Source organism: Protopterus annectens, chromosome 1.part2 (assembly GCF_019279795.1).
Source record: "Protopterus annectens isolate FY-2018-M chromosome 1.part2, PAN1.0, whole genome shotgun sequence".
NCBI lineage: Eukaryota > Metazoa > Chordata > Ceratodontiformes > Protopteridae > Protopterus > Protopterus annectens.
The window spans coordinates 698,592,223-698,607,905 of record NC_056727.1 but is presented as its reverse complement, the minus strand read 5'-3'; the positions used below and the strand labels follow the sequence as shown (position 1 = coordinate 698,607,905).

Here is a 15,683-nt window from a genome sequence, read left to right as displayed (position 1 = left end):
AAACAAAGATATAGGACTTGCAGACATTGGACCCGACCCAGTTTGGCTTTGTCAAGGGAAGATCATGCCTTTTGAACTTGGTCGACTTCTTCGAAACAGTCACCAAGGCCATTGATGAGGGAAAGGCAGTCCATACAGCCTACCTTGACCTTGCAAAGGCTTTCGACACAATACCCCACTCGGGTATTGTAGAAAAACTTACCAGCTTAAATGTAAACCCATATGTCACAAGATGGGTTGCAAACTGGCTTAAGGCCAGAACCCACAGGGTTAGAGTTGCTGGTGCTGTCAGACTCCAAGCCGGTCACAAGTGGTGTCCCACAGGGCTCGGTCCTTGGCCCCCTATTGTTTGGCATCTACTTCTCAGAAGTACAGGCCAACATAGGAGGACTTTGGCTGACAAAGTTTGCAGACGACTGCAAACTGGGCGCCATAGTGGAAAGTGCATCAGACACTGATATCCTTCAGAAGGGACTCACGGAAACAGATAGCTGGTGCCAGAGCCATGGCCTGAAGTTAAACGCCAAAAAATGTATAGTCATACCCTTCGGGAAAAACAAGTTAACCCCAAGCTACCATATAGGTGGCAATCCACTAAGCACAGAAGAGGTTATCAGGGACCTGGGGACCCAGGTTGACAGTGGCCTTTCTTTTGACACTCACATTGCTAACGTGGTTAGAAAGACCTTCTACATTGCCCACCTGATCATGAAGGGATTCACATCCAGATCTAGTGGGGTTATTGTTCCCCTGTACTCTTCACTTATCAGACCAATGATAGAGTACAATGCCCCATTCGGGATGTATCTCACCCGACATCTGCAGCAATTGGAGAGACCCCAAAAGTTCCTCACCAAAAGGATAAAGGGACTCCAAAATCTGTCATATGCTGCCAGATTGAAGAAACTCCAGCTCTATTCAGTCGCATACCGTCTGCTCAGAGGTGACATGTGCCTGACATACAAGGCCATGTCCAACCCGGAATTAATGGACATGCTCCACCTCAAAAAATCCAAATCCACCAAAACCACTAGAGCAAGCGACTTCAACCTTAGCACGGATATAAATGGGACGTGCTGGAGGGGATAGATTTATCACTCAGAGACTCCCTATGCTGTGGAGTAAAATCCCGGTCCATGTGAGGCAGAGCACCTCGCTGACTCTGTTCAAGAGAAATCTAGACCTGTGGATGGGAGATCGTAGGTTTACCCCGGGAATCATCTCTGTGTCACTGCTGGACAGAGGCACAACAAACTAATGGGCACAGTATTTTTTCATATAAGGGGTGGCGTAAGCCACAAAAATTTGGGCTAGGCTTATAAATGCCTTAGGGCAGATAGCCTAGTATAAACCTATGAACTTATGAACCTATGAATGTGTACCACAAATGAAGCTACAGGGAGTCTTATTTGATGGCAAACTTAAGTGTGACCAACATCTGCTCCAAGCCATCAAAAAGACCCATTGGAAACTAGTTTCACTGTACGGAGCAAAACATTTTCTCATGGTATATAGCCACTGTCTACTTATTTATATTCTTTCGATATGCATCCCTTATCTTTACAAATCTCTGCACAGCTAAAACTAAACTTGATGCATGTTGCAATAAAATAGCCGAATTTGCAGCATATACACCATCAAAAACCTGTAAGTGTTGTAGCCTTTAGAAATTTATACTGGCTAGAACTCTCCCACTACCTTACATGCTGACAACTTAATTTCATTGAAAAATGTCCAATGAAAAATGTGCTTCAGCTGTTCTCCCACTTCTAGACTACTACAATCAAGTAACAAATCTTTCCTCTCCATGTCCAAAACAAGCTTCTTGGCTGGAGATTGTGTGCTCCCACCAAGTTACTAAAATTGGAATGCTGTCCCACAGCAATACTGGAATGCTGTCCCACAGCAATAAATGTATGTGCCTTGCCTATTTAAGTTAATACTAAAACAAACCCGCGGTGGTGGTGCTGCGGTAGCGTTGTCGCCTCACAGTAAGACGCTGTCTGGTTCGTTTCTCAGCTAGAGCGTCTTCTGCGTGGAGACATACGTGAATGGGCGTACCTTCTTTGAAGGTTGTGCGTCAGGGCTAGTAACTCGGCACGTAAAAATCAACTACCAGTCATTAGCGGACCGGAGTTCCTCTGTGGCGACCCCTAACCGGGAAAAAGCCGAAAGACGCAAACTAAAACTATGTCTAACCAAAAGTAGGCTGTGCTGCTGCTCGGCTCCAGGCTGGAATAAATGTGTGGCCACACCTGCTACCTTTTCTCCAAATCCTTTTCGTTTCCACTTCCCTCTTTCTCTGTCGGACCAGAAAGATATTCACTAAATCATAGGAAGTACCTTTTGTTTACATAAATTATATTAAGTCACCTGACTAAATCTCATCTCTTACTTAGAACGAATTCTAATTATAGTTATATCACTACCCCCTTATTACAGTTTCATCAGTCTCTTTTATCCAAACATAATACTCCTTATAACCATCCAAGTGTAGCCCTAACAATTCTCACTTTCCTAATTACGTCTCTATCTTAAAATCATCCATATGTAGTTGCTCCACTGCTAACACACACTATATTATATCAACAACCCTCATTCTAATGTTTACATAGTTAAGCTGCTGTTTTCATTATTGTAGTTGCTAAAATTTGCCAGTAATATTACAGTATCTTTTGCAGTGTTCTCTGTCCAAGCTTGTCCAATTCTAATGCTCAACACTATATATAGCCATGCGCAAGCTATGTACATTGATGTCTCTAAATGATTTTTCTGTAAGCTATTGTAAATCTTCTCTCATGTATGTATGCATACTTATATTCTGTATTCTTTCTGATATGTAACTGCACGTTATGTATATGTGTAAAAAAAAAAAAAAAAAGTGTGACTTCTGCTTGGGCCTCTGCTGAAAAAAAGTTTTATCCCACTCTGACTTTCCTGGTACAAATAATCAAATCTAAATCAGACCATTCAGTTTCTGGTTTTCTTCTGCAGTTACTGCAGAGGGAGAGAGCATCCTTTCCACTGCATGAATTTTGGACAGACAGCTAAGCTGATTAGTCAAAAGATAAGACTCTCAATTTAATTTCTTTCTCCGATAATAAAAAGAAGCTAGAATCTGAGGTGTTTAGACTTACTTTGGGTGTAGGGCTAATGAATTGTATTAAATTCTGCTGGTGTAAAAATGACAAGCATCTTATGCCTAAAGAATATTTTGAACTACTTGATTTTCACTGAATACCTTTGCAAGGCACAGTAAGCTGGATATTGTCTAAGTGGCAGGTGTTATTTTAGAAGCATGATAGGGGTATGGTCTTGTGTGGCAGACTACCCAGGAAGATTATCTTGTTACTCTGTACTGCAACTGATGGTCAACCTCATACCAGATGAAAGTTACGTTACTATAATGCTAGTTCCGTTTTAGGCAACATACCTATTCTCTTCACACTCTTCTTTTGGGTTTGGTCTGGAGACTTGTGCTCATTTATTAGCACTTTGTGGCATATTGTAGATGTGGAAGGGAGGATTACTGCATTGCATTGTGGGATAGGAGAACAAAGTGGGCAAAGTAGGCAGAGAAGGTTTTATGCTGCTTACTGCCATTAGTAATGCAATTTTTAGGGATGGACATGCTTCTCTACTGTTATGATAGTACATAACTTTCATATGACCTTTCCAGCCTTCTGCATTAAAATAGGGATTTAATGTGTACGTTAATTGCCTGTATTTGTTTAACATTTATTTTGCCATAAAGGGTTAATGTACATTTGAGTTTTCCAATGCAGTACTTCAACAATTAGGGTCCTAGTTCCCCTAACTCGGGGTTGGTAAGTAATCACAAAATATAATGACAAATGCACCATCAAGCAGGATGCACCAAGTACTCTTTCTCGGAATTAATTATTTTAATTGAGCTTTATGGTATTTACTGCCTTATAATCCCCACCTCTGTATAACATTGCTGAAATACCTTGCCTGTACCTACTGGTGTTAACACTTCCTATAGTCCACCTTAAGGACTTGTTTTATTTCATTTTCTTTCTTTGTTACCCATTGTCTCCTGTTTTTGTGCAAGCAAGGAACAGGTGAATTAACTGGATGCAATTTAGTTTGTTAAACTTTAAACTGAACCCATTGCTGCATTAACTACCAAGTAGGATACACGTGAGTAAACAAGGTGTACAAAAGAAACTGTGCTTGATTGACGTAGACCAGCTTTTAACGCTCAGAATTAATTTGACAACATAGTTTTTGTATTGGTGAATGCTGCTTCGTAATGTTTTTTTTTTCCCTCATTCCTCTTTTCCGCAGACACATTTGTTGACCGTCACTAGTAACTGTCAGCTTTGGCAAATGTTTGTTGTAGTGGTGGTGGTAGTAGTATTTTTTTTTTGACAGTACACCACCAGTAATGTGTTTTGTATATTCCAGTTGTTTGTCCTGCCCCTTTTTATAGCTTTGTTTGTACATATGCTTTGCTGTTACAGTTGAATTCAAGAATTTAAAAAAAAAAAAATTGAACTGTAAGTTGACAACTTCTTTAAATGGCCCTTAAGATTTAATCTGTATGATTTGTGTGCGACTGTAAAAATGGAACAGAAAAGCAGATGTTAATAGGGTGAGTAAAAATGGGGAGGCAATGTTATGTATATGTGGTTTCTTGTGACTTGCACAAATCTGATGGCTTACTTCTCCATATAGTGAGTGTATGTGGATGGGAGAATATGTGCTGGAATTTTTCTTTTGATATTTTTGTAATATAGAATTTTTGTTTTTTTGCTTTTAGGTTAAAATTAGCTCATCTTCTACTAAATCAGCATCTTTGTTAAGCACCTCGTTCTTTCAAGAAAACTTTGAGAATTTGCTGTACAAGTATGCAAAGAAAATGGGTTTGAAGGCAGATTATATTGATTCTGTTAAAGATGCTTCTGATGAAACACAGTAAGTTTGGAAATATTTTTTAACTATTTGTTACAAACCTCTGAAGATTTCTGTAAAAACTAAATTTTGTATTCCTTAGATATGTTTGTAAGTGGAAGCTTGGTGACAGAGAATTCGAGGATGTTTTGGGGTCTTCGAGAAGAGAAGCAAGAAGCAATTCAGCAAGAGTCACATTTTGTACGATAGTAAATGAGTACGGAGAAGAGGTAAGGGTTGTGAAATTAAAGGTCAGTGTAAGTAAACAAATTAAGATGGGGGGAAAACCTCTCAACGAATGAAACCTGTGGTGTAACTTGAAGCCATTGATACGAAAGTTGCTGGACTGTATTGCTGTCACCTGGCAGAATAATGTAGATTTGGAAAAGAGAAGTCCTTAAGTATTTTGTTGGTAGGCTCTCTAGTGCCCTTGGGGGGAGTGTGTGTGTGTGTGATAAAGAAAGGCCTGGCCATCTGTTTGCATTCCGTACTTGCCTAGTACACTCTGGATGGAGTTGGCTGCTGTTGATGTCACTACAGGAGTCAGATGCAACATGACAGCATTGTGTGGATGGTTATTAGCAGCAGGAAGGCCAACTTTCAAATGTCTTTTAATAGAAGAAGCAGTTTATGTACAAGTGGTAGAAGAAAGATAATGTGTGTGTGTGTGGAGTTGTGATCTTTGTCCTTATGGAGATCAATGCTGCATTATCACTATTTCTTAGATAAGCAGAATACTGTCTAGTACATTGGCCAGTTTGCATTGGATTTTGGATGTTTTTCCCACCCAGTCTTTTCAATACAGCACAGCAGGTAGATTTCTGCTGCCTGTTTCAGCCTGGGCAGCTCTGTAAAAGACCACAGACTGTATGGACCTACCTATTAGTTGTCATGTTTTAAATTAGTAAAATTAGTATTCATCTACTATTTTGAGTCATCCCTCAAAATCTCACACTGTGGATGTCCTTCCATTTCACAGTTGCAGTATTCCTTACACTAGGGAATGTTCTTGGTGTTTCACTGTTGCAGTCTGTCACACTTGGGTTTATCTTCTGCTGGTAGCCCCCAGTCGGCCCGAATAGCAGAGACTTAGTATTTCTGTGTCAGTCGCTGTTGGTCCAGGTCTGATGTCAAATCATCAGGGGTATAAAAACAGGCAGCCGACGCCATTACATCAGTCTTTCTTGCCGAGGAGTCCAAGGCAGAAGCAGTTTGCATTAGTGCCGGTCGGCCACTACCTGAATTTTTGTTTCCGAATTGAGTTATGAAGTCTTCTAAAAATAAGTATCCTGTTGGAGACCCTTTTTTCTTGTTCTAACCAATGTCAGAAAAAGTCTTTTCTGTGGAAAGCAAATGCCACACCGAGATTTCCATTCGTACTGCATCACCTGTTTAGGCCCAGACCACTATGTACCCCGCTGTCAGTTTTGTGCCTTGTTCAATGCCTAAACTATTTGTTGTCAGGCCCTTTTTGTTACTAAATACTTTCATTCTCTATCTCTTTATTCCAAAATGGCTTCAGTAAGCCATCCAACTACCGATCTTCCAAAAAAAGTAAGGATAAAGACAGAGACCACACAGGTTCAAAGCTGCTTACAACGCTTCCGTTAAGCCAGTCGCCAGTTTGCCGGTACTCAGTGAGGTGCTTTTGCAGCCCCTGATGGATTCGCAGGCCTCTACCGAGACCCGTTTGGAGTCCGGTATGCCGCAAGGCTCTCTTTTTTGACTAGAAAACTGGCGGATGTCTGCCTCAGGATGGGTCCAGAGCCGCTGAGCAGGCACCGGTTTCTGAGGAAGTTCTTTGCACTACCGATGTTCGACTCAGACTACCTTTGCGTCTTCAGTTCTAAAACTACCGAGTTTCTAAGGCCAAGAGTATGCGCTACGCCTAAGCAGACTACCAAAGTGCATGCACCTGCTCCCTCGCCACATCATCAAATGCTTAAAATGGCAGAGGACCTTATGATCAGGGGAAGTCAGCCTTCCCTTGCTAAGAGAAAGAGACCTGTAGCTTTAACAGACCAAGAGTCCGACTCTGAGGTATCTGATTATGAAGACATGCCCTTATCTGCTTATGAGGATTCAGATGCAGAGGAATCCATTCCCTCTGCTTCTCCCCCAGAGGATTTTTCTTTTGGGGAACCTTACATACTTTGAGAGCACTTCCACTGGGAATGCCAAGACTATCCACTGGAAATGCCAAGACTATCCTCAGTCCAAAAAGAGAGAATTTCTAGATTTGCCACTACATAGGCCTTTAGCAATTCCACCAGTCCCGGATGTTGTGGAATGATGCCTTTATGGAATCCAGTTTAACTCCTGATACTTTACCCCCTGCTCCTAGGAAACCAGGCAGGTACTACAGAGTACCTGATTCTCACAAATTCCTTTTCAGAAATCCTACTGCGGACCCAGAGGTTATCTCCCAAGGGCCTAAAGGTATCAAAGCAACTACAGCTAAGAATCCCACCCCTTCGGACAAGGATTCCAGAGCTTTGGACAGATGGGGTAAGAAAGTATATACCTCTACAACTCTCGCCATTAGGGCTTTGAATTGCCAAATTCACATGCTGAAGTATCAACAACATATATGGAACTTATTGAGCAAAGAATAGCTACCTTTACAGACTGTCCAGAAAATAATTACAAGAGCTTATGCATTCTGCAATTCAAGTCAGCAAGCATACATTGCAGTGTAGCTTTGATGCCCTAGAAGCATCTTGCAGGGTAGCAGTCACTGGTTCTGTACTGAGAAGGCATGCTTGGCTTAAGGAGCAGACCTTGCCAGATCAAAATTACTAGACGCTCCTTTGAACAAGGACAATCTGTTTGGCACCAAAGCAGAAGAGGTTCTTAAGATGGAAGCAAAAGCTAAATCTATGCAGACAACGATTTCTTGCAAGTACAGTCTCCTAGATTCAGTAGGCATTGCCCCTCGAAACATTGGTCCTTTCCAGCCCCTCAAGGCCATCTCAAACTAGACCCAGGGGAAACAGACCCCCCCCCCCCCAAGACTGCAATCTCACGGTATGCAGACATCTAAGCAGTGGAGTGTCTCCACCTCCAAAACAGAGTGCTAAGCCACCCCCTTACAAAAAGAATTCCCAATGACTTCTCAACTCCACTACCCACATCTGCCCAACTGTTTGTGCCCCTAGGAGGAAAACTTGCCCATCATACAAAAAACTAGATTTCCATCACCAAAGACCAATGGGTCCTCAACTTTGTATCCCAGGCGTACAAATTTTGCTTCCACTCACTGCCAACCCCAAAAGGGTTCCCAGACCTTCCTCCAAACCAGTGGGCAGAGGCACAAAACCAAGTTGAATCTCTGCTCTCTAAGGGCAATTCAGTGTGTTCCTGCAGAACAGATAGGTCAAGGGTTCTATTCCAGACTTTTCCTGGTACCTAGAAAAGAGGGCACTTGGCACCCAATCCTAGATCTTTCCATTCTAAACACCTTCCTGGTGGTACCAAAATTCAAAATGCTCACCCTGCAGCAGCTTCTTCCCATGCTGGCCAAAGATGCCTGGTTAGCCACCCTAGACTTAAAAGATGCCTATCTGCACATCCTTATAAGGGACTCATGCAGGAAATGCCTATGCTTCAGCACAGGAGATCTGTGCATTTGTCAGTTCCCTGCACTTCCTTTTGGCTTATCCACTGCTCCCAGATTATTCACAAAAATGCCTGGCTCCAGCCATTGCTTAATGCAGACAGAGAAAATTTCAAAGTTACTCTTACTTGGACGACTGCCTTATTCAGGCAGACAGTCAGGAAATGCTGTTGCAGCACCTGACATTTGTAAAAAAAAGTCTAACCTCCCTGGGGTACACAATCAACAAAAATAAATCAAAACTAGTCCCCAGTCAAAAGATTGTATTCCTGTGAGCAAGCTTGGGCACAGCATCCCAGATGGCATTCCTTACTCCAGAAAAACAAGTCTGTCTACTTCACCCAGAGGGCCACCAGAACCCAGCTATCCGCAAGGAAAATCCTGCATAGGGTTCATGGCCTCATGCATCTTACTTATTCCATATGCCGGACTGCATATGAGGAAACTTCAACGGTACATAAAACGTCTTTGGTGCCAACAATCTCAGGACCTGGAAACAGTCATTCCCATCATACCTTGTCTAAGGATGGAGTTTCTTTGGTGGGCAGCAGCATGCAACCACAACAAGGGACTGCCCTTTACTCAACCCCATGCCACCCAGACCCTAACCACAGACCCATCAGACTATGCCTGGGGAGCACACCTGGACGGCAAGTGCATTCAGGGCCACTGGAGCCAAAGTCAAATTCATCTGCACATCAACCAAAAAGTGATGTTAGCTGTGCAGCATGCTCCAACAGCTTTCAGATCCATACTCTCCACAGGACCCCTGCTAATAAAAACAGACAACACCACAGTTAGGTGGTATATCAACAAGCAGGGGGGAACCCACTCTTACCCACTCTGCAGGCTAGCCATGGCCCTGTGGAACACGGCCTTGGACATGCAGATCCATCTGCGAGCTCAATTTTTGCCAGACAAATCACTGGCAGATGACTTGAGGAGAAATCTCCTAGACTCACACGAGTGGCAGTTGAGCCCAGCACCTTCAAAAATGGGAGACCCCAGAGGTGAATCTCTCTGCATTCCCCTGCAATCACCAGCTCAGCAAATTCAGCACCAAGACACCTCACAGCAGGGCCTGGAAAGTGGATGCCATATCCTTTCAGTGGGTAAACCTCTGTATGCATTTCCCCCTCTGTCCCTTCTTTCAAGACTATTGCTCAAGATAAGACAAGACAGACCAAGGATAATTCTGATTGCCCTAGACTGGCCATGCCAACACTGGTACCCACTTCTGTGCAGCCTGTCACCAGTGCCACCCTGACACCCACCCCAGAGCCCTAACCTGCTCACTCAGCAAGGGGGACAGATCTTGCATCCGCAACTGCAAACCCTAAATCTTGCAGCCTGGTTTATTTCTCACACGAGTGGCAATTGAGCCCAGCACCTTCAAAAATGGGAGACCCCAGAGGTGAATCTCTCTGCATTCCCCTGCAATCACCAGCTCGGCAAATTCTGCACCAAGACACCTCACAGCAGGGCCTGGAAAGTGGATGCCGTATCCTTTCAGTGGGTAAACCTCTGTATGCGTTTCCCCCTCTGTCCCTTCTCTCAAGACTATTGCTCAAGATAAGACGAGACAGACCAAGGATAATTCTGATTGCCCTGGACTGGCCATGCCAACACTGGTACCCACTTCTGCGCAGCCTGTCACCAGTGCCACCCTGACACCTACCCCAGAGCCCTAACCTGCTCACTCAGCAAGGGGGACAGATCTTGCATCCGCAATTGCAAACCCTAAATCTTGCAGCCTGATTTATTCCTTGAATTCTCTCCCAGTAACCGGCTTAAGCAAACAGGTGATGGATGTCATTCTTGAAGCCAGAAGACCCAGTACTAGGAAATCCTATGCTGTTAAGTGGAAAAGGTGTTGCTCCTGGATTCTGTCTAAAGGAGAGGACACAACTCTGCCTCCCTACCTTTAATCCTGGATTATTTAGCAGATTTACTCCACAGAGGCCTATCCTTTTCCTCCTTTAAGATCCATGCCTCTGCCATCTCGTCTCATTACAACTCTGAGCCACTCCTATTCTTTTACCCTCTCATCAAAACAGTTCCTGAGAGGGGCAAACAACTTAGTCCACCAAGGAGAGCACCCACCCCTGCTTGGGACCTTAACTTTGTACTGGAAAAGCTCACACTGCCCTCTTTTGAGCCTGCAGCGTCAGCAGACTTAAAATTCCTCTCAGAAAACAACATTGCTCCTGACCATCACGTCAGCAAGAGTGTCGGAGCTACAAGCCCTTATGGCCGTGGAACCCTTCATTATTTTTCATGCTGACCGTGTCTCCCTCAGGACCAATCCTTCCTTGTACGTGCACATACAGCTCAGATTCTACCTGGATAGGACTAAGCCCTTCAGAAAATATGACCAGTTACTACCCAGTTTTGCACCGGGGCAGAGGGAGAGGCCATTTCAAAACATGCAATTTCCAAGTAGATAGCACACTATGCATTTCTGCTACAAACACCATGGGAGACCACAACCCTACAGGGGATTAGAACATGTTCCACTAGGGCAACTTCTACCTCTACAGCATTCCTCAGGGGAGTCCCTACCAGGGACATTCTGGAGGCTGCTACTTGGAGTTCTGTACACACATTCACCAAGCATTGCCACCTGCCTGTATTTTCCCAATCCAGGGTTGGTTTGCAACTGCAGTCCTGCAGGGCATACTAGCCAACCCAAACACTTGTCCTCTTGTGGTTTTTGATCTTACCTTTTAATTTTTGTTTTGTTGCTTGTGGTGTTCATGTCATCCAGAATGGATAAATTCCAGTGTGGGAGACAAATTCCCCTTAGTCACAAGCCATGTTTATTTTGTCTCTGTGCTTCCCATAACCATACGTCCTGTTCTGTTTCAGGTTTTCGTCCCAAAGACTCTCCATAGTTGTCTTTCTGTTTTGGCTGTATATTTAAAGAACCATTGTGTTAAACTTTTAGCAAAAGACGTTACGGAAGGAACTTCCCAGTCTGAGGGTAAGTCCACAAAGAAAAATGCCAAGAAATCTGTCTGATTCTTTGTGCCGCCTCCGCCGGACATCTCTCTCAAGACTAGTGAAAGCCTGGAGGAGCGCACGGCTTTTTTGTTAGATTCTTTTGCTACAGCCATGTCAGAGGCTGGCATGGATATGACATCAAGCATGTCCATGGAGGCTTTGCCGTTGTCCACTACGGATCTTCAAGGGGAACCGAGTCTGATTACTACTGAAGGGCTTAGGGATGTTCAGTTTTTGGTTAGGGTAGGAGGTTACAACTGCTATTGTAAAGTGCAATACAGCGTTTGAGCCTTCTATGTTTCATAAGGGTGACATCCCTTTAAAGAAGAAACAGAAAACAAAGCACTTTTCTCCTGCTCCTAAGGACCCGCAGAGTGACTGGTAGGATTTCACTCAGGGTTTGTCCAATGCCACTGTGGTCTTGAAGCCTCCTTAAGGAGTTTGTGTTCTAGCTCCCCTGTGGTCTTCTACTCCTCTTAAGAGACCCAGGAAATGGGATTCCTCTGAGGAGAGAGGGGATGTTCTTCATGTTTCACTGTTGCAGTCCTTACATTTTGGTAATCCTGCTGGCAAGTTGCCCTCAGTCTGCCTGAATTCCAAAGTCTTAGGTCCTGCGTCAGCTGCTGTTGCTCCTTCCCTGACGTCAGGTCGTCAGGGGTATAAAAGAAGCTGCAGACACCATTTTCTTCAGTCTTTCTTGCCGCACGGTGCCCGAAGCAGAAGCAGTTCGCAAGTGCCGGTCGGCAGACTCCTGAGATTTTCATGTTCGAATTTCAGATCCAAAGTCTTCAATAAAGCTAAGTACCCCGTTGGGGTAACTTTTTTCTTGCTCCAGACCGATGTCAGAAAAAGTAAATAATTGTATTTCTTGTGGAAAGCAAATACCTCAAGGACTTTCATTCTTATTGTATTCCTTGCCTAGGCCCTGATCACAATGTTTCTGGTTGTCGGATTTGTGCTAGATTTAACCAACGCACTATCAAGCGTCTGTATGATTTTGCTTTAAACTATTTTGGACGCCGGTTTAATTATCCAGAAATGTCATCGGATAGTCGTCCGACTACCGGAGTTCACAAAAACGCAAAGAAAAGGAGAGAAACAACCGAGGCCCAAAACCGACTAAGCTTCTCCTAAGCCAGTCGCCGGTTCGCTGGTTCTCAGTGAGGCACTTTTGCAGCCCCTGATGCCCGCTACTTAGTCACATGCCGCTACTGACTCCCATGTAGAGTCGGCCATGCCACTGCAAACTCAAGCTATTGGAGCCTCGGATACTATTCCCTCAGATGGGTCCGGAGCCGCTGAGCAGGCACCTGCTTCTGAGGGTGTTTTCAGACCTAAACATCTTTACATTAAACCAGCTTCACCTTCAAAGGCAAAGCACCTTCTAAAGCAAATAAAACAAACTCTAGAGCCACGTGGAAAGGCCTCTATGCCCAAAAAACAGATGCTCAACATGGCCGAAGACTTTATTACCTTTGTCAGGGGTTCCCATCCCCCTCCTGATAAGAGGCCTAGGTAAGAGACTGACTATGAATCTTCAGATCAGGTTTCTATTTCTTCTGATTCTTCTGATCAGGAATATTCTCTTCCCCCCATGAAGATTCTGATGCTGAATAATCTATACCTTCAGCTTCTCCTCCAGAGGACTATTCTCTTGGGGAAACCTTGCATACCATGAGGGAGCATTACCACTGGGAGAGCCAAGATTTTTCAGAATCTAAAGAGACTCTGGGACTTCCTTTTACTACCTCAACACAGGCCTCTAGCCATTCCACCTGTATTAGACATTGTAGATGACGTGTTTTCGGAGTCTAGTCTCACCCCTGACTCCTTACTCCTTACCCGCCAGCTCCTGTTAAGCCTGACAGATATTACAGGGTCCCCTGACTCTCATAAATTCCTTTTTAAAAACCCTGCTGCAGACCCAGAAACTATTTCACAAGGTCCCAAAGGAGTTGAGGCTTCCGCTGCAAAAAACCCTACCCCCTCCAACAGAGCTTCTAGGGCACTGGATAGATGGGGAAAAAAGGTTTACACATCTGCTACCTTTGCTATAAAGACCTTAAACTGTCAGTTTCATATGCTTAAATATCAGCAACGTCATGGCATTGCTTAAACAGAAAATGTTAATCTCTGAATGTGCAGAAAACAAGGAAATGCAGGATTTATTGCATGCAGCTGAACAAGTTGGAAAGCATACTTTGCAATGTGGTTTTGATTCTTTGGAGGCCTCCTGCAGGGCCGCAGTTACGGGTTCTGTAATTAGGAGGCATGCTGGGTTAAAGGAACAAAATCTGCCTGATCATGTCAAAGTTAAATTATTAGACGCACCTTTACAGCATGATACTTTGTTTGGTGTTAAGGCAGAAGAGGTGTTAAAGAAAATGGAGGACAAAGCTAAATCTATGCAAACTGTCAAAGATTTTTTTTACAGGTACAGCCACCTAGGTTTAGTAGACACTGGCCTACAAAGAATTGTTCTTTTCCTGTGTCACAGACCTCAAAGGGGCAGATCCAGATGCCCTAGAGGCAGATCCCAGGCAACAAGGTTCATACAGGTCAAAGCAATGGTGTGCTTCTACCTCCAAAGTTGGAGAAGACAAATTACAACCATACAGGAAACGGTCCCAATGACTTCCCCCCTACCTGCACCAAGCACTTATCTCTTGGCAGTGCCCTCAAAATTGGCACATTATAACCCAGGACAAGTGGGTTCTAAATATAGTGTCACAAGGCTACAAGTTCATTTCCATACCCTGCCAAAGGCAAATGGCTGGCCAGATCTGCCAAAAAATCAGTGGACAGACGCACGGAAAAAAGTCTCATCCCTCATGGACATGGGGGCCATTCAACAAGTACCGGAGCAAGAGCATGGACAAGGATTTTACTCGACTGTTCTTGGTACCCAGAAAGGACAAGGCCTGGAGACCAATACTGGACTTATCTATTCTGAACACATTCCTGGATATACCAAAATTCAAAATGTTGACTTTGCAGCAGCTTCTGCCCATGCTGGACAAGAACGCTTGGCTCGTGACTTTAGACCTAAAAGAGGCATACCTGCATGTCCCAGTCAGACAGTCATGCAGAAGATACCTTAGATTCAAGGCTGGCTCAATGCATTACCAATTCTCTGCACTGCCCTTTGTAAAGACCCTGGGCGCAGTAGATAAGCCAAAGTGCCTGGCACCAGTAATTGCAATCTGCAGACAGAGGAATACAAATATATCCTTGCTTGGACGACGGTCTAATTCAAGCAGAGAACAAGGACATTCTTCTACAGCATCTGGTGTTTGTGAAAAGACTTCTTACGTGCCTAGGGTACCCAGTCAATGAAAAGAAATCAAAACTTGTACCCTCTCAAGAGCTAATATTCCTGGGTGCAAGCTTAAATACAACTGCCCAGGTGGCTTATCTTACGCCAAACAAAGGAAACTGACTACCTATTACAAAATGTTGGCAACAAAGGCCCAGTTGTCTGCAAGAAACATTCTGCAGGTTTTGGGCTTCTTGGCAAGACTGCATATGAGGGAACTTTGATGGTACCTACAAAAGTGTTTGGACTCAATATTGCCACAGCCTGGAAACAATGAATTAGTCTCATTCCCTGCCTGCAACAGGAGTTTCGATGGTGGGCGAAGGCTTGTCACCAGAACAAGGGAGAGCCATTCACATTACCCCCAGTCAGGCAGACACTAACAGATGCATCAGATTATGCCTGGGGGGGGGCCACATGGCAGGAAGATGCATTCAGGTCACATGGTTCTCAAACCAAATGCATCTACATATCAATCAAAGAGATGCTAGCTGTTCAAAATGCCCTGACAGCCTTCAAGGACCTACTTCATCCGGGACAACTACTGATAAAGACAGACAACACCACAGTCATGTGGTATATAAACAAGCAGGGGGGCACACATTCTTACCCCCTTTGCAGACTAGCCATGACTTTGTGGGCCACAGCATTGACTTACCAAGTACATCTGCAGGCACAATTCCTGCCAGGAAAGGAGAATACTCTGGCAGACGAACTAAGCAGAAACATCATGGATCCCCACGAGTGGCACCTGGATCCACAAGTCTTCAGCATGATAAAGAAATGGGGATGCCCGGACATAGATCTATTTGCCTCCCCTCACAACTACCA

The 15,683-nt window shown here is 44.1% G+C and overlaps 1 protein-coding gene across 1 annotated transcript in view; it reads left to right on the top strand.

Annotated features, from left to right (window-relative positions):
- LOC122790858 overlaps positions 1-15,683 on the top strand; it is a 1,163,840-nt gene that overhangs the window by 408,357 nt on the left and 739,800 nt on the right. The window contains exons 9-10 of the mRNA XM_044058512.1: positions 4,787-4,941; positions 5,021-5,147. Coding sequence (XP_043914447.1) covers positions 4,787-4,941; positions 5,021-5,147 — 282 coding nt within the window. The remainder of the gene's footprint in view (positions 1-4,786; positions 4,942-5,020; positions 5,148-15,683) is intronic.